A 20310-nucleotide genomic window follows, 5' to 3' on the forward strand; every position below is an offset into this window, starting at 1 on the left:
CTCCATTTCTGGGCACGGTTTAGGGACAGTAACTGAAGCCAAGGAATTTAGGAACATGAGAAATGTAACACTAAGGTTTTCCCTTCAGCTTCTTCTCATTCTTGTTATTTCTTACCACGTAGAGGTGTGACATTCTTGGTGTTCCCCACTAATTAGGAGACTAAGAACAGGCCTTTCTGTTTAAAGCAGAGAGTGATGGATATAGTGGAGTCATGCTAACCAGCTATTTAAGTGAGGGTGATGACAGTCGCAATGACAAGATGTGCAAATTACATACCTCTACACCTTCTGCTCTGGTAAGTTTGAGAACGAAGCCACCATGCTTCTTGAGCGTAATTGCAGCCACTACTGGAGACAAGGGACTGGAGCTAAAGGGACTACTTAATATTCCTAACAGCTCAAGCTGTTTCCTCTAGCTCAGAATGCCTTCCTCCTCACAGAACTCTCCATCCTTCAAAGCTAGGCTCAAGTCCTGTCTCTCTGATAAAGACTCACCCACTGCTGTCTCATATTTTTTGAACTCATATTGCTGTCTTTGCTATTTGGTTTAGTATGTTCAGTCTTTATTCATTTCACGTATTTTTGTTTCTTGCCTTTATTAGATTATGAGCTTCCTAGAGGCAGGGACCAGGTTTCATTGGTTTTATTTACTTATTTTTTTTTTATTGTAACAATGTTCAGGCATTCACAGAAGTACACAGAATAATATAACCAATCCCCACATACTCATCACTTACATTCAACAGTTATCAAGATTTTGCCTCACTCCCCTTATTTGTACGTCCCTTTTTTCTGCTATTAAAATATTCTATAGTCCGTATTTTAGTGTGCTTTTCTTCCTTTTTTTTTTTTAATTTAAGAAAGCTCCATGCCCAGCATGGAGCCCAACACGGGGCTTGAAGTCACGACCCCTAAGTTCAAGACCTGAGCTGAGATCAAGTGTAGGCTGCTTAACCGACTGAGCCACCAAGGCACTCCTAGTATGCTTTTCTAAAAGAAAATACGGACATTTTCTTAAGTAACCACAATACCTAAACAAAATTAACAGCAACCCCTTGGTATTACTGAATATCTAGTTCATACTCAAATTTACCCAACTGCCTCAAAAATGTCTTGTTATTAATCAATATCCAAACAAGATCCATATACCGCATCTAATTGTTATGTGAGGCAGCCTCCCCTTCTTATTTTGCCAATGATTTTTTTTAAGTTTATTTGTTTTTGAGAGAGAAAGAGAGAACGTGTGAGTGGGGGAGGGGCACTGAGACAGGGAGACAGAAGATCTGAAGCAGACTCCATGCTGAGAGCAGAGAGACCGACACAGGGCTAGAACTCATAAACTATGACACCATGACCTAAGCTAAAGTAGGACGCTTAACCAACTGAGTCCCCCAAGCACCACCCCCATATTGCCAATGATTTAATGAAGAAACCTAACCGTTTTTCCTCCTGAATGTACCACATTCTGGATTCATTGTTTCCTCATAGTCTTAAGAGTTATGTTTTTCATCTACTGACTCAACAAATATGTATTAGGAGCAGAATATGAGTAAGAACTCTATAAAATGTAGTGGCTACAATAACGAACACATCTACAGTCCTGCCTCAAACAAAAGAAAGCCATGAAACAAATAGTTATACAAAATATTAATTATTAGCAATTATGATATGTGCTACAAAGGGAAAGTACGAAGTCTTAAGAGAAATTACGACAAGGGAGCCTAACCTAATTTAGGGGTCAGGAAAAGTATTTATTTTGTGTAGTTAAAGCACCTTGTACAGTGTTAAGTACATAAACACTCAGTACTTGTGGGTTGGCTGGGAGAGCAAGTTTTCTTCAGATTATCAGCCTTGTAAACTAAAGGGACACATCACCACCTCTGGAGTTCTGAACATCAAATCTGATTCTCTTAGAAGTCCATGTTAAAGAAAGCTGAAAGGGAAAATAAAAGGTTTTCCCCAGGTGAATTCTCCAAACTATTTCAGAAGATAAGAAAAATTTAGTTTTTTTTTTTTTTTTCAACGTTTATTTATTTTTGGGACAGAGAGAGACAGAGCATGAACGGGGGAGGGTCAGAGAGAGAGGGAGACACAGAATCGGAAGCAGGCTCCAGGCTCCGAGCTGTCAGCCCAGAGCCCGACGCGGGGCTCGAACTCACGGACCGCGAGATCGTGACCTGGCTGAAGTAGGACGCTTAACCGACTGCGCCACCCAGGCGCCCCAAGAAAAATTTAGGAAGTGGCCATATAAAGTCAAAGAAAAAGATCACATTTTTCTGGACCATCAGTTTAGATATTAGGGCAATGAATTTTTGACAAGTAACAGCATGGGTATTATTGAAACCTGGAAGATCACGCTTAGTAGAATATCTACCATACTGCTCAAAAAGGCTTGGAGGTTAAAGAAGAGAAAAGAAAAATATCCAGGTACACTTTAAGAGTGGATACACTGGATGGTAACAGACAGAACAGAAAAACAGTAACACAGGAGATAAACGATAATCCAGATTTTCATTTTAGAAGGCTATATAGCACTTTATTTTTTATTTATTTATTTATTTTTAAACATTTATTTATTTTTGAGACAGAGAGAGACAGAGCATGAACGGGGGAGGGTCAGAGAGAGGGAGACACAGAATCCGAAACAGGCTCCAGGCTCCGAGCTGTCAGCACAGAGCCCGACGCGGGGCTCGAACTCACAGCCCTCACGGACCGCGAGATCATGACCTGAGCCGAAGTCGGCCGCTCAACCGACTGAGCCACCCAGGTGCCCCTATATAGCACTTTAAAGTATTATAAAATGCATCACTTTTATATGGCACTATCTACTTGAGACCAATGTAAATGTTTAAGTCCCCCTTGTTCACACCAGATGTCAGTCTAATTTGGGGGCAATAACATGATTTGAGTGTCTTAAAAAGAAATACTTTCTGCCATGGATTGAACTGTATTCTCTACCCACAGTCAAATAAATTCATATACTGAAGCCCTAACCCTCAATGTGGTGATATATAGGGATAGAGTCTTTAGGAGGAAATTAAGGTTAAATGAGATCATAAGGATGAGGCCTTAGTCTGACAAGGTATCAGACTAAGGATACCTTATTAGACTTGGTGTCCTTACAAGAAGAGGAAGAGAGACCAAAACTCTCTTTCTTTCAGATATGTGAAGACATAGAAAGTGGTTGTCTGCAAGTTAAGAAGAGAGCTCTTGCCAGAAATTAAAACTGGGGTTGATTAAAACCCCTTGATCTGGGGTTTCTAGCCTCCAAAACTGTGAGAAAATATTCAATGTTTAAGCCACCCCATCTATAGTATTTTGATATGACCACCCAAGCTGACAAATTCACTTTCCTAAATTCTTTCCTCTCTAGGGTCTAAATTTTAAAGCTCTCTCTTCTGCATGATTTGTAGAATATGTCTGTGCAACTTGAAGGATACACCAGAAACTAAAGCTATGTGTTTAAAAAGCATACCTTGACACCTAACCAAGTAGACCAAAGAAAAATAACTGGTCAAAGCACTTCTAGTCAAGGGAACAAAATGGAACAGATGGTTTTATTTGTTTGCACTTACTTTTAAACTCTTGAAATTTCATATTTTTTCAATACAAATAGGAGCTCTCCTCAGGTGAACCAGATCTGGGTATTTTCAGCTGTGGTCAGCTTCTCTCTGAGTCCCACTAGGGTTTGGTGATGCAGAGTAAACAAGGCTATAAATCAAGTGCAATGCATTTAATACCTCAATGCATTGCAAATTGATCTAGAATAGGGGTCAGTTCAAATTGTTTTTTAAGTGAAACTGTTCCCTTCCCCTGAAGGGAAAGAGTGGAAGTTAGAGCAAATCCTGAAGTTATATGGGATTTAGAAGTGTGGTTGCTTGTTAGCACAGACAGAGGCCAGGTTTCGTCAGGCGAGATTCTTCTGTGGTTTATCAGGCTGGAGCCATGGATATTTAAAAACACATCCTGGTGGCTGGCATTAAATCTGAAATCTGGTGGGCAACTTTTCAAGAAATAAAAGCTACAAACAAAACAGCTTTAGTTCCATTCAGCATGCTGTGGGAAATACAGCTAATGGACAAGCATTACTATGACTGGCAAGGCGAGGTGCCAACAAATGAGAGGAGCAGAGTTTCAAACCACCACATAACAGCAACATTTCCTAAGCTTATTTCACTAATTTGTCAAAGCAGAACATTATCTGAAGTGAAAGAAAAATGAGGTTGGAATGCACAGGGGAAGGAACTATTTAAAAGTAAAAGCTATGCTTCTTTCTCTATCAGTTAGTTATCTCTGCTTTGAGTAATCATCGTTTACTTCTACCATTTTCTGATACCACACTTGGTTTGACTAAAGGCAATGTTTTCTCCTTTTCATATGATAAGCAGACAGCAACTTCTAGTAGGATAAATTTCCACTGCCGGCTTATGTCTGCCTTGCCTTTTCCACTGGGAAGAAATGAAGTCTAGTGGTTAAAACAGAAAAGTGTGGAGTTCTGATATGCCACTCCTCAGAGAGGGATGGAGGGCCATATTCCCTGCTTACTGTGTTTTTTTTTTCCCCTGAAGAAGAAAAACTTCAAGTACTACCTTCCATCCTTTCTCCATCTTTAATTCTCAACTCTCAATTGTATCTTATAATTTTAAACAAACTGTTAAGCAGGTCACTATTTGTACTCTCTTACTCGGAATAGAATGAATACTATCCCATCATAAAGAAAGAATAAATTTACTTAACTTTACAATTAAAATTAGTCTAGGGGCGCCTGAGTGGCGCAGTCGGTTAAGCTTCCGACTTCAGCCAGGTCACGATCTCGCGGTCCTTGAGTTCGAGCCCCACGTCAGGCTCTGGGCTGATGGCTCAGAGCCTGGAGCCTGTTTCCGATTCTGTGTCTCCCTCTCTCTCTGCCCCTCCCCCGTTCATGCTCTGTCTCTCTCTGTCCCAAAAAAATAAATAAATAAACGTTGAAAAAAAAAAAATTAAAAAAAAAATTAGTCTAAAATTCAACAAATGATGCCTTAAATTCTATTTCAGGTAGGCTTTTCACTATAATGGTTAATGTAATAGTGTAATGGTTCTCAGTGTAATGTAATAGAGGATGTACTCCAGGGTTGGACTACCTGGGTTCAAATCCTATTTCCACCACTTACTAGCTATAGCTGTGCAAATTTAGATAAATTAATTTCATCTCTCTAAGCCTCTGTTTCCTCATCTGTAAATGGAGAACACTAATAGGATATCGCAGGTTGTTGTACCTGGCAAACCGAAAGCATTATACACATGTTAACTACTATTAAGATTGCTTTAGAGAACATCTAAAGGGCATTATGTTAATCCCCCTATTCTCTGTTAGTACTATTAAAGTTATATGTAAAACCAAGTGAAAGTTCTCCAGTCTTAGGTCACATAAAACAATCTTCTTGCTGATCAGGTAAGAATGAAATCCCTTCTCCAAAATTCGCCCTAACTGATACAAAGATTTCACCAATAACATAAGCATACACTTGACTTTTAGAGGCAAGACATTCTATTCAAACCTACAGGTTTCGTTGAAAAGAGTCAAATGAAAAGCACATACAATCATAGCACCTAAAATACTGACACAATCTGAAACACTGCTCTATAAGCAAAATACTTACTTCTGGGGTGATCTGTTATCAACTTCAGCCTTCAGTCGTAAATTCTCCCTCACCAGGCCACCATTTTCCAATTTCAATTTTTTATTTGCCTTTAAAAAAAGAGTTGAAAATAATTAAGCATGAGCTAAGACAACTGCTTTGTAAAAATTATGTCATGAGCCATCTGTATTTTTTAGAGTGATATCAGAAAACTGAATACTAGAACATGGCCTTCAGAAACTTAAAATCACCACTGGGAATGACTTGTGAATCTGTGAACACAACCAAGCATTTTTAATCCATATTCCCCAAGCACTCTCCAATTCTCCTATCCAGGGAAATAAACAGAGCTATGTTAGTTAGCTTAGAGTCATTAAGGGACTATACTAATGGCAAATATGGGGTGGTTTTTTTTTCCCTTTTTCACATAACTGAATACTCTAAGCATGGTAACACTATACCACATGCAATTATTTGCAAAACTAATGCTAAGAGTTAATTCTCATGAATTATGAGCTATGAGATTGATTTTTGGTTGCTCTTTAAAAATAGCTTTTTAGTGATAACAAATCTAATATAATTAAACCACTTGCTTTCTTTCTTCTAAAGGCTTTCCCGAATGCCCTGACTCACAACTTCTGGGACTCTCAAAATTGGGTCAATATTTTCTAATAAATTCTATGGCTTCTCTTGATTAAAAAAATCCCACTATTATTTTCTTTTTTTGAATTGTCTACTACCTAAAAATTGTCTGACAAAACATCAATTGCTAGAAAATTTGGAAGTTGAATATTGATTTTGGACAGGCGAAAAACTAGTGTGCCTCAATTTTAGAGTCTTTTTCAAAGCTATTTAAATTCCTCAGTTATAGCATTTTTTTAATTCCAAAGAAGAATAACACTCCCTAGCCTAGAAACTAATCTCACTAACTTGGCAAGAGAAAAATCTTTGACCAGAACATTAACATTTAAAACATTTTAAGGTAAATGGATCATAAAAACTACTGTCAACAAAAAGGTTTAAACCAGATTTCAAAAATTTGACCCATGCTTTTGGATAATTTCTAGAACTTCTGACTATATCTACTTGTCCATCCACACACAAATGCCCCAAGAGGATGACGAGGTAAGAAGGGCAAAAAACATTCTTCTAGGTACAAAGCCTAGCTCTTTGACTTAGGTTCACTGAGGTTCTCTCTGGACTCTGAGCAGCTCCTTCCCTTCACTGTCACAAACCAACCAGAACCGTGGAGGGTTAATTCTTTAAGTGACTGACAAACACTACTGCCCCCTCTGAAGATATAAGGAAAGTCATTTACTTTCTCAAACACAGAGAATGAAGCTCTCAAGGATAGCACCATAAGAGGAGGCACCTAGTGAGTGCTTTTTGATGATGATGACAAGCTTAAAACTGAAGCTCATTTGATTTCTTTCCCCCATTCCTTCATCTGTATCGCTACATTTCAAGGTCTTTCCCCAGTCTTGTGGCTAATATTCTCATTATGGGCTGGCTGGTTCTTCAACTATCAGAGGTATTTTCAAGTTCAGGAGGTTCAGGTGAGTGAAGATTACAAAGGGCAAAGTTCTGCCTATTTGTTGCACCAGAAGAGTAATGAGAACTTTGGCTAACTATTTTACATTTGCAACACTGACTGGGTAATGATACTGGCCTCATAATGGTTTCAAAACTCACTTAGTCCTGGAAACATCAGAAAACAAGTCCATGTCACTCATTCTAAGTAGACTGAATCTTCTGTACTCCTATATTTGATTTATAGTATGTTATTATTTTGTGTTTCACATCCAAAATTTACTCCTATATTTGATTTATAGTATGTTTTTATTTTGTACTTCACATCCAAATTTTGCTTCCATGTGTTTTAATTCATTTGTGTCCCAGTTTATTGCCTCATACTCTCTAATACCACCACTAGGCATCCAAAATTAGCTTATTAAATATCCCGAATAATTTTGAGGTTTCAATGTAGCTTTGGGTATTGAATTTAACATGTGACCTTTAAAAGAACAAAGAAAAACTGTGTTTTATGGAACTCTTTTTTTCATATAGACTCCCTATACCACTCTTATGAGTAATGTTTTCATATAGGTCTTCATCTTCAAAGAAGCATTTATTGAAATGAAAATTTAAATGAAACTTAATAACTATAAAGGAGACCATGTAGAACCTAATTATGGCTCAAGAAGATAAAGGGAAGTTAAAAGGGACATGGTAGATTGATAAATACTATAACTTTCCAGCTGTCTTTCCTTTTCATATCCTCTTCTTACACAAACCAACAGGCTAACGTTGCCCTTCAATATCTAAAGAAACTACACACTTTCCCTAAATTTGTAACAAACTCAGTACCATTGTATCTGTAGTTTATTTTTTCTCTAAAAGCACTAAGTTTCCTTCTTTCTCTCATTTTGGCCTTTGTTGAGCCCAAACAACATTTATTTTATACGTGGGTATGTGAACATGGTTTAGTGTTTACACTAAGTTGCAGACTTCAATGCTACTTAACTTCGCTGAGGATCTGAGGGTAGTAGGTGATGGTACTTTTTAAAAATATCATATGGAGCTCATTAATGATTTCAAGGAGGCAGGATTCAGTAATTCGGCACAGTAACAATATTTTAAGGGAATGCAGATAGGTTAAATGGGTGGTTGTAGACATGGATACCACAAAACCATCTCCATTCAGCCCAACAAAACTCCACGGTGGATATACTTGAAATCAAAGTCAAAGGCTGGTCCCTTTGGCCAACAAAACTCTACAGCACTCAATTATAACCTCTTGTACTAATGGCATGGATCTCATCTCCTTTCCTAGAGGTTTGCCTTTTTCACCTGTGCTTTATCTCGTTGGATGAATGGAAGAATAATTGAAGAAAAATGAACCCACATCATAAGCTTTAATACTCCTCTGCATGGAGTATTCTAAAGCAGCTACTCACAGCTTCCTTGGAATTAGTCATTAAGCCTAACTACTAACAATCTTGAAAATCAGAGGATGGTAGTACTAGAAAATATATAGTCCAAACTTTTCTTTTTATAGGTAGGGAAATGGATACATGTTTGTTTTTATGCATACAGGCCAGTCACTGACATAAGCTTAAGAAAAATTAAGCCAAACCACGAAGAGGGGAAATAGAAACACATCCTTTAAACTGATGTCACTTGTCTACAAGAAGATGCAAACTCATATAGAAGCACTACAGAGTCTCCAATTATAGTCACAAATGGAACCGCCTGATATTTCTTGGCAGCTAATGACATTTAAGGAGGAAAGAGTTTTCCTATTGCTTATAAATGCTCATCCAGAGATTTTTGTCCTTCTCCCACAATCTTCTAATGAGTCAAGATAATATGGCTATTTATACTTTTGAAGGTACTTATAATACAGAATCTTAAAAACAACTGTAATAGAATTTTTAAAAACCACAACTTACTTCCTTTAACTTATCCACGTCATCTTTCACTTTTTCATAGATTTCATTCGCTGTTCTAAGTTTTTTCTTCCACTCTGCTACAGTTTCTGGGTCAATTTTACTTGGATTGTCTGCAATTGGATGTTTGTCTTCAGTTTGGCTGCTTTGCATCAAGGTTAAAGGATCCAGAATAGTCTTGATTTGTGACTCCAAGCTGAGATTTTTACTCTTAAGGTCTTCTACCTCTTTCTGCAGACAATCTATTTCATCCTGATAAAGAAGTGCACATCCATTAGATAAACACAGATACTGAACACATATGTATGCTAAACGGAGATCAATGTGTTTTTAAATTTTATACTCAAAATTCTGTAGATACACAGATTAGTTACGCATCAGAATAGTTCTGTAGGCAGAAAGTCACGTACAGTTGAAATTCTCAAAATAAAACTGGCATTTCCACTGCTTTCATTTTAATTCAGTGATAGTTTGTGGTTAAAAAAATAAAAATGTCAAATCTTTGATTTTATTGAAGATATCCAGAAAACAAGACAAGTCACATGAATTCAACAAGGAACCCATTTCCTTCCACTTTCCATTTCAGAATAATTTGTGTCATTTTTAGTTTTACTTTTAACTTTTCTACATTCTGGTTCTTCCATTACCACTATGACTATTTCAAGTATTAGTTTTCCCCATCTGGAACTGCTTATTATCTTAAACCCAGTTACTAAACATTTGATCTAGAACTCTTTTTTGTGATACCATTTATTAATCTATAATAGATATTTCATCTTAAACTAAGACTGTTAGAAATTCTGTTGTTAGAAAATAAACTGGCAAGTAGCTCAATAAGCCAGAACTCTTAAAGGATTAATCTGATTAGGACCTAAGTATGCTAAATATTAAGTATTTAAGAATACATTTTAGAATTAATATAGATAGTACTATTGCATTATAAGAAAATCACTTTATTTGTTGGAATTAATATATTAATGAATAAACAAATAAGAATAGGAAAACATATATGAATCAACATTTATACAGTCATTTATTTATGCCCCACTTTATTTCAAAAGTTTTTGAGGCAACTGAAGCAGTTTCCATGCATATACTTCAAAATATTTTGTGTCAAGGGGTGCCTGGGTGGCTCAGTAGGTTAAGCATCCGACTTCGGCTCAGGTCATGATCTCATGGTTCACGGGTTTGAGCCCTGCATCGGGCTCTGTGCTGACAGCGCAGAGCCTAGAGCCTGCTTTGGATTCTGTGTCTCCCTCTCTCTCTCTGCCCCTCTCCTGCTCGTGCTCTGTCTCTCAAAAATAAATAAATGTTAAAAAAAATTTTTTTTAAATAAACATTAAAAAAATAACAATAATTTAAAAAAATATTCTGTGTCAAAATAAGAAATTAATAATATCCCCTCCTTAGTCAACATAAAATAACAACTGGGCTTAATGGTTACTATTCAAAAACATACATATGCCATAAGCATGAAACTAATTTGGAAAATTTCCATTCCCATGTCAAATCACCTTCACAAGAAAGAAAACTACCGCATGATCCTACTTATATGTGGTATCTAAAAATGCTGAATACATACAAGCAGACAGTTAAACAGTGGTTATCTAGGGTAGGGAGGTAGGGCAGATGGGGAGGTGGAAGAAACAAGATGGGTCAATATATACAAAGTTGTAGGATGAGTAAGTCTAGAGATCTAATGTACAGCATGAGAACTACAGTTAATACTGTAGGCTGAATATCAGAATATTGTAGTACTGAATACTAGAAATTTGCTAGCAGGGCATATTTCAGATGTTCACAGCACAAAAATAAAAAAGCATATGATGAGATGGCTATGTTTATTAACTTGACTAATGCAATCATTCACAATGGATATGTATATCAAAACATCATGTTGTGCCCCTTAAATACATGCAATTTTTATTTAAAAAAAATCACGGTTAACATGCAAAAAAAAAAAAAAATAGAAAATAGCATATTTCACACCAAAATCTCTTTGCTGGTAGCTGACATAAGTATATTTACTTTACCAAAACTAATGAGCATAAATTATCAGTGAGTTAATAGACAAACCAAATGGAATGAAGGTTATAGTCACTGTTTACCAGAACATTCATAATGCCTTGTGGGGGCTGGAAGACTGACTTTAACAAGTGAGTTTCCTTTGTTTCCCAACTTCTTGAGGGAGCAAATACTTATAAAATGATGTCTGTTGACAAATTTGAAATTAAAGAAAGGAAAAAAGAAATGCTTGTATTTGTTGCTGTCTTCTATTTGAAATAGAAAAGGAAAAAAGAAAAAAAGTTCATCAAATAAGGTATTTTTTTTTGGTAGGCTCCCTACCCAACATGGGGCTTGAACTTACAACCCTGAGATCAAGAGTCGCATGCCTTACTGACTGAGGCAGTCAGGCGCCCCTCAAATAAGATATATTTAAATTGGCATCTAAAATAAGATTTCGGGCACCTGGGTGGCTCAGTTAGTTAAGTGTCTGACTTCAGCTCAGGTCATAATCTCACAGTTTGTGGGTTCTAGCTCCACGTTGGGCTCTGTGCTGACAGCTCGGAGCCTAGAGCCTGCTTCAGATTCTGTGTCTTCCTCTCTCTCTGCCCCTCCCCTGCTCGTGCTCTGTCTCTCTCTCTCTCTCTCTCTCTCAGAAATAAACATTAAAAAATAATAAGATAAAATAAGATTTCATTGGATGTTTACTCTAAGAAGTCCAGAGACTGAGATAGCTCAGTTTTACCTTGAATTCAATGCTGTCCTCATTTTAAATTGTAAGTATTATTTACCTCATATTCTTTGTGGAGTAACTCAAGTCTAGTTTTCCGAAGGTGCTTCCTGACTGTATGGCTTAGCATAGGTTCACTTTCACTTGTCCCTCCTACAGGACAAAAAAAAAAAGAAAAAAAAAAGTAACTTTCTTTGTGATTTAAACAGTATGAAAACAAAGATAAAATTTTTTCTTATTGTTTTATATGGTTCTCCAGCTTAATTTCTTCATACTTGGGGCTGCCACTTAGGCCTTTTCTCTATCTTGATCTTGAGAAAAGATAAATATCAAATAATGCCACAAGAAATACTTTCAATAAAATATCATGTGTGTTTACTTACCTGTGTATCTTATTAAATTCAATGAAAGCAAAGGCTATATTTTGTTGTCACATTTGTACTACTGCAAAATTTGAATACAAGACAAATGTTAAATAATATAAAGCCAATGGTTATATTTATATTTAACCAATAATTATGTAATATATTATCCATATTACCAATTTAAATTTCATACAATTATCAAATGTTTACCTATATACATCATATATAATCATATAGGATATAAATATTATTATAACCAATGTATTCAAACATACCTAGTTACTGGTAACACAAATAAAAAGATTAATGTGTCTTTTTACTGAATCTAATAACCCAGTTACAATGGATTATGAATAACAGCATTAACTGTATGCGCATAACTCAATACAAGTACACTCAAAATGAATTCTTCCTGAGAGCTCTTTACTTATGCTATGGTTATTTTCTTTGTACTTCTTAGTATCATGATAGCAAAGGCATTTTACAGATGTTGTTTTTCAGGACATTCTATCCAAATACAAGGATGCCTGAACTATTTTACTTGAGAGAATTTATGAAGTATCACTTATATAAGAATGAATAAAGGCAGGAGAGGGACGTGAAGAGAAGCTGGGGAAATACATTCAAATTATTTTCATCAACAAAGTTCACAGCAGAAAAATACTCCTCTACCAGATTTTACCCAGGTACCCAAGAAAGTAACCTTGGAACAATCTCTGATTCTTCTTCAGATTTCTCAGTTCCAAGTCCTACTAGTACTTCGATAATGGCAAAATGACATCAGTGAAAACTGTCTATTTTCGTCTTCCTCCAAATATACACTATTTAGAGATTGTTTCAAATCTGTTTCTATATGTTTATAAAATAGGCCCTTACCGATAATCTCTTTGCAAGGATTTTCAGGAGTGATGGGGACTCTGCAAGCTGGACACTGGCTATTATTCTTCAACCACAAATCGATACAAATCGAACAAAATACATGGTTGTTGATGCATATGACAGGCTGGCGTACCTTTGAAAACAGAAACATTACTTTTAGTACAGGGCAACAGTCATAACTAGAATCCCAATAGGTTTAGTTTAGAACAAAAAAATTGCTTCTCTAGAATACAGCAGAGTAGGTGTTTTAAAAGGAAATTATCTAGGATTTATAAAAAACATTGGTTTATAATTTAAACAGCAAACAGTGCTGATGGAAATACGGACATACACTAAACACACAAATCTCTGACTCCATTTAAACAAGCACAAATACTAATACTTTACATTTATGTCGTCTTATATTTTACAAAGGGCTTTCACATGCACTTTCTCTGTTTTTGTTTTGTTTTAAATAATCCTGTGAAGTAAACACAGGAAACATACATCACAAATGAGGTAACCAAAGTGTGAAGCAATTAGGTGGCTCAGTCAGGATTAACTATGTGTTTTGACTGTGTGTAGTTGTTTTATAAGACAGAAAATAGAAGAGAGAAATTACTTCAGTTTTCTACCTGATACTAGTTTGTTTACGTATTTATTGTCTATCTCTTCCATTAGAAAGGAAGCTGCATGAGAGCAAGAACTTCCTTCGTCTCATTCATGCCTAAATCCCTGATGCCTAAAAGGCAGCCTAATACACAGTAGGTACTCAAAAAAATGTGTTAGATCAAGTAACTGCTATTAAGACAGTATTTAACATTAATTAGGTAGGGAACTTGCCAGAGGGAATAATGACTTAATATTCTTCAACCAGCAAAAATTTTAAAATAGAAACCAAAATAACACCGAAATGCTTAGGCTTTCACTTGATTTACAAAGAAACGTTACTGTGGGACTCAAAACACTTTACAGCATTTTCAATATTTTCCTGTTCTAATCATAAAAATACCATTTGAGAGTCCTGCACTAGAGACCAGAAGATCAAGAGAAAGCAGAGGAAGTAGAGAGATAAGGAAGAGACAGAACCACCACAAAACACTTTCTGCAAAGGAAACGCTTGTGCTGTCCTATATCTGCCTCAGAAAGACACTATGAGTATTCGTTCATTTGAAAGGGGTCTCCGCCCTCAAAGAAATCACAGCTGTACGGCAGTTCAAGATAGGCAGCCAATCATTTTCAGTCTCACTGTGAAGAACTCTCTGGTTGGGGTGCCTGGGTGGCTCAGCTGGTTAAGTGTCAGACTCTTGGTTTCGGCTCAGGCCACGATCTCACGATTCTTGAGTTCAAGCCCCACATCGGGCTTTGCGCTGACAGCATGAAGCCTACTTGGGATTCTCTCTTTCCTTTCCTCTCTGCCCCTCCCCAGCTCACACACACTCTCTCTCTCAAAATAAAAAAATAAACCTAAAAAAAGGAAGGAAGGAAGGAAGGAAGGAAGGAAGGACGGAAGGAAGGACTCACTCACTCACTCTCTGGTCTTTGTCTGGCTTTCCAAACGTTTAGATGCTCCCTGGATTATGAACACTAACATACGAAAACTAAATAAGAGAAGATAATTCAGCATGCATTTAGACTTCCTTTTAGAGAAACCAATTCTAATTCATTCAGTTCAAATGATTGGACAGGACTGATCTGAATGAATGAATGAGACCATGAAGGACAGCTTCTCAAACTCTTCTTCTAAAGTGAGCCTACCTACAGAGCAAGGAGTGAATGTTTATCTAGGACGTATTCTTGTTCAGAATCTCAAGAGGCAGACAAGTTGGAACTTCCTTTGCAGGTTCTGTTTTTTCCTAAAAAGTCAAGTGATGCGTCCGAGTCCAGACCATTATATATTTTTGGGTGTTTTAATTTCATCTTTAAGTCATGAAATGTTTTAAGAAGAAAAAATTTCTCAAACTACATACCAAAAAGATATTGCCTTATCTAGCCTGTAGCTTCCTGCAACACACACACACATACACACACACCACATTCCTGCAATACTCCTAGAAGTGCATATACCCCTAAATTAAGAAACTCAAATAATGAAAGAAAACTTATCTTCTTGGGCTTTTAAAGCAGCGATTTAATGTCTTTTTTTTTTTTTTAAGTCATGAACTCATCTAAAATGGATGAAAGCCAATGGTCAAAACATAAAACTGTGCACATTTAAGGAGATTCAAGATGGTCTCCTACTCACTACAGGCTTCCCTCATTAGAAGCTCATTTAAAGGCCATCAGTATTTTTTTTTTTTAATTGTAGAGATAGAACATGAGCAGGGGAGAGGGGGACAGGGAGGGAGGGGGACAGAGAGACAGAGAGAGAAAGAGGGGGGGTGGGGAGAGAGGGAAAGAGAATTTTAAGCAGACGCCACACTCAGTGCGCAGCCTGATGCAGGGCTCCATCCCACAATCCTGGGATCATAACCTAAGCCCAAATCAAGAGTCAAATGCTCAACCGACTGCACCACCCAGGCACCCCATAAAAGCAATCAGTATTTTCTCTGTAACTGCTCCCACAACTAAAGTTAAATACCTCTCCAATCTAAAAAAAGGTTTTGGACATCACAATGGTTGGTGCTATCATTAACTAAGGTGAGAAAAGTGGAGGAAGAGGAGTCTTATAGGTGGTAGAAATCAAGAACTCTGTTTTGGCTATATTAAATCTGTGATGCCAGGGTGACTTTTAAATGGACAAGGCAGAGTCTGAGAATCACTGGCATAAAAAATTAAAGCTACAGGACTGGAGGAGATCCCTTCCATGGGCAGAGTAGCTGGAGACAAGGCATTCCAGGAAGCAGAGGAAGGAAAAAAAGGAGCAACAGCAAAGGGAACTAGTCTTACAGAAGCCAAGAAAAGTTTTTCAAGAGGAAGACAGTAGCCAAGCATGTCAAATAAGAAGAAAATGAGCTTGATATGGACAGAGAAATGACTATGGGATTTAATTACATGGAAGTCATTGTGATGTGTTACTGACAAGCACTGTTTCAGTGAATGATAGGGGTGGAAACTTGATTGAAGTCTGAGAGACAGAGAAGGTGAAGTGATGACAGAATATAGACAATTCTTTCATGTTTTGCTGTAAAGGAGTGAGCATAAAAATAAGACCATGATAAGAAATGCCAATGGGAATGTTATGGTAAGGAGGGAATATTAATGATGAAGAAAGAAAAGCAGGGATCAGAGCCATAGGCAGCAAAGTCCCTAAGAAGTCAAGAGGTAATGAAATCCAAAGCACAAAGCAGAGGTTTGGCTTTTATGGGATTGAGGATCTGTCTTTCATTGTAACAAAAGGGAAGACTGAGGGTGTGAGAACAAATGCAAAGGTTGGAAGATCTGCTGATGGAAATGAGAGAACTCATATCTAACTGTTCCAAATGCCTATATTTCATCATTAAATACGAGGTGAGGTTACCAATTGAGAGTGAGAAGTTGGGTAGGGATATCAACTTGAGAAAATAGGATAAAAGCAGTTATTTTGAAAAGTGAAAAAGTAAACTTACTAGTAATTTTGGCAGGATTGCCAAACATTGTTGAGTTCCTATTTGAGATCTGTGGTTTTGACTATAAGACCAATTGAACATAAATGTGTATTTTTCTTACCAATTTTTACCTGTTCAGTTTCAGGCAGGAAGCAAATGAGTAGTACAGTTTACTCAGAGTTGGATTTTTGCCAAGGAGAAAGAGAGAGACAAGGGAATGATGACCATAAATGTCCATGGCTAACAAGGGACATGAGTGTATGAATGGTAATGATGACGGTGAAAAAGCGATGTTCATAGAGCCAATGAACTGGTCTTGATAAGGCTGAAGTAATGCTGGAGAGGAGTCACAATGAAAAGAGGATCAGAGGGTAAGTTGCTTCTAATCAAAATACCGGAGGTGGTAGAGCTGCTTTCTCTAATGTTTTTTCCTGGGCTATCTTATCTGGCATAGTTCTATTTCCTCTCTTAATCTCATGTATCACATGATGTTAACATCTTTCCTATGACAACTCCTGAGAACCCTCTGTAACTGGACCTCAGTAAGTGGCAGAGCTTAGGCTTTGAGAGATAAACCTGGGGCCAACTCCAGCTCTGCCATTTGAGCTGTTTGATCTTGGGCAAGCCCTTTAGTGACAATGAGCTTTTGCCTCTGAAAACAGTGGTTTAACTCAGTACACTTTTCATTCAGGCATTAAGATTTAGAAATGTAAAGATGTAAATACAGAGAATACCACAAAACAATCCTAAAAAAAAGAGAGAAAGAAAAAAGAAAAGAAAAGAAAAGGTAATAACATTACTATCTCCGTATGCTTAGGAGCTAACACCATGGAAGGATCTTGTAGCTGCCTCAACCACAGCATGTTCAAAACCGAACTTGGCCTCCTCCACACATTTGCTCCTCCTGCTGCATTCCTCATCTAAGTTCATGGCAGTACTGCCTCATTACTTGGGCTAAAGCATTCAGAGCTATCTCTGACTCACTCATCCTCACCATCCAATCTTTCACCAAATTCTGGTATCATGTATCAAGTCTAAGAAGCCAGCGACTTTAAGATGCACCAATATTTTATGTGCCACTAAGAAAACAGAATGGAAAATGCTGCCAAATACAACTGTAATATGCCATCACTTGTAAGATACAGCCAGGTTTCAAAAAGTTATGATGTGAAGGGGCGCCTGGGTGGCTCAGTCGGTTAAGTGTCCGACTTCGGCTCAGGTCACAATCTCATGGTTTGTGGGTTCGAGCCCCGCGTCAAGTTGTGTGCTGACAGCTCAGAGCCTGGAGCCTGCTTCGGATTCTGTGTCTCCCTCTCTCACTGCCCTCCCCACTCGCACTCTGTCTCTCTCTCCCTCAAAATAAACATTAAAAAAATTTTTTTTCAGTTATAATGTGAAAAAAGTCCATCCCAGAATGTCAAAATATGGCAAATCTACCTCCAAATGTTTTTTGTTTTGTTTTATTTTTACCTATCATGTATCCCTTCTTTTCCATCTTCACCTCAATGAGTTCAGTTCTCATTCCTTTACCCTTGGATCTACTGCAATGACCTACCTCCTCACAAGCTTCCTGGCTTCCAAATATTCAGTTCTGTCCACCTTTCATACTGATGCCAGAGCTACCTTTCTAAAATAAGGATCAGTAGCTTTCACTGCTCTCCTGCAAAACAGCAATGATTTTTCCCTGTTCACAGTTTTAAGTATAGCATTCAAAGAACAACATAATCTGGTTCTTAAGTAGCCATTTCGTCTGCTATTTCGATACTGATCTTCTATTTCAATACTTGATATAACCTGCACTTCAAGCACACAGATCTACTTGATGTTCACCAAATTAATAGGCACATTGGAGGCTCCCTGTTTATTGTGCTCTCATTTCTTAGCTTGATATATCCTGCTGGCCTCCAGCTTCCCCAATGAAAATAGACTCCCTTCCAGCTTTTAAGATGAAGATCAACTGCTACCTCTTCTGCAAGGCCTTCATTAATCCTTTTTAGAATTAACCGGGTCTTTGTCTGATTTTCCTAAGGGTACTCCTTATGCATTGATTTAATGTTCACTTCTATCTGCATTGTGCTTTACTTAGAAAATTGTTTACATTCTGTTCTCCCTGTTAGATTTCAGGCTCCTTGGGGGCAGGAGAGGGGCATGCTCATCTTTGTATCCACCTATAGCACTTGCTATAATGCCTGGCACACTCTAAGATTAATACAAGTGAATTTTGATGTATTAAAATGAAAGGCTGAGATAACGTTCCTTTAAGTGTCTCAAGAAGCAAAAGGTCAATGGCCACTGCCAAACTGTGAAACAGCAGAAGTTTAACCTTTCCATTTAATACACCAAATTATATAGAAGAACAACCACAGGCAGACGACTTGACTCTGTCTGCTAAGAGCCACTGGCAATGCCACCCACAGGAGAATTATTTTCACTGTTTGATACCTGGTATTGTCACTCTCATTGGGTTGGAGTTTTGAAATGTTGACTAATTCACTTCTTTGGACCAAGTACTTATCAGATGATTATTTCTAAACAATGGTTTAAATTTACCTTAGGAGAATAGAAACCTATAAATAAGAAAGAACTACTAAAACAAATTACTTGTTATTTATTTGACTGTAACCTATAAGAGCAAAATACAAAGCATCTAGCTCTCCCACAATTCCTGTCCACCCATCTTCCTCTACCAAGATCCTGGTATATACAGTATCAAAATATGCATACAATTTTCTTCAATAAAATCTTTCTGAGATAAAGAAATAGTCATAATTTGCCTATATTATTAAACTTTCCATTCAGTTTACTCTCAAATGAGATCTGTGGCAGTAAAACAGTATTCTTATGAAATAAAAATGCAAGACAACAATGGCAAGTGACATGTACAATTCCAAACTCATCTAGAGTAAGGATGTTGAAATGATAGTCTAGGATAATGCACCCTGAGGGTGGTGAGGAGGAGGAGGAATGGAAGAGAAAGCAAGGTATGAAAAGTGGGCTCTTCGGGGCACCTGGGTGGCTCAGTCGGTTGAGCATCTGACTTCAGCTCAGGTCATGATCTCACTGCTTGTGAGTTTGAGCCCCACGTCGGGCTCTGTGCCGACAGTTCAGAGCATGGAGCCTGCTTCAGATTTTGTGTCTCCGTCTCTCTGCTTCTCCCCTACTTGCACTCTGTCTCTCTAAAATAAATAAACATTAAAAAAATTAAAAAAAAAAAAAGAAAAGTGGGCTCTTATCACGGAAATGGGCCTGAGACGGCAATCCTAGATGCAGAAAAGATTAACCCTAAATCTGTAATTCTACTACACAGTTTTCATTTCTTTTATTTGAAGATGTTTCAATTTTAAGAGACCACTCTACCACCAAAGCTCCTTTCTTAAAAAATAGATGTACCTGAGAGAAGTCATGTCAAAATGGGTTATTCATTAATATTCATATCATCCTGGACTCACTTACTAGGAGTTATTATACACTGGTTTAGGACAAGGTTTCCCAAATTCAGCACTACTGACATTCTGGACTGAAGAACTTTTTTTTTTTTTTAAGTTTATTTATTTTGAGAGTGTGCATGCAAGTGAGGGAGGGGCAGAGAGAGAGGGAGAGAGGGTCAAGCAGGCACCACACTGTCAGCCGGACCAGGGGCTCAAACCCACAAACCAAACCATGAGATCATGACCCAAGCCAAAACCAAGAGTCTGACGCTCAACCAACTGAGCTACCCAGGGGCCCCTGGACTGAAGAACTTTTTGATATAGGGATCTG

General features: G+C 37.5%; 1 protein-coding gene across 1 annotated transcript in view; it reads right to left on the minus strand.

Annotated features, from left to right (window-relative positions):
- OBI1 (ORC ubiquitin ligase 1) overlaps nt 1–20310 on the minus strand; it is a 42785-nt gene that overhangs the window by 17357 nt on the left and 5118 nt on the right. The window contains exons 2-5 of the mRNA XM_047080927.1: nt 13043–13178; nt 11863–11954; nt 9071–9319; nt 5640–5728 (exon numbers count right to left, since the gene is read on the minus strand). Of these exons, the coding sequence (XP_046936883.1) occupies nt 5640–5728; nt 9071–9319; nt 11863–11954; nt 13043–13178 (566 nt within the window). The remainder of the gene's footprint in view (nt 1–5639; nt 5729–9070; nt 9320–11862; nt 11955–13042; nt 13179–20310) is intronic.

This window comes from Lynx rufus, unplaced genomic scaffold (assembly GCF_022079265.1).
Source record: "Lynx rufus isolate CCGP_SWC_20201006 ecotype Redwood Valley unplaced genomic scaffold, mLynRuf1.p SCAF_1, whole genome shotgun sequence".
NCBI classification, from domain to species: Eukaryota; Metazoa; Chordata; class Mammalia; order Carnivora; family Felidae; genus Lynx; species Lynx rufus.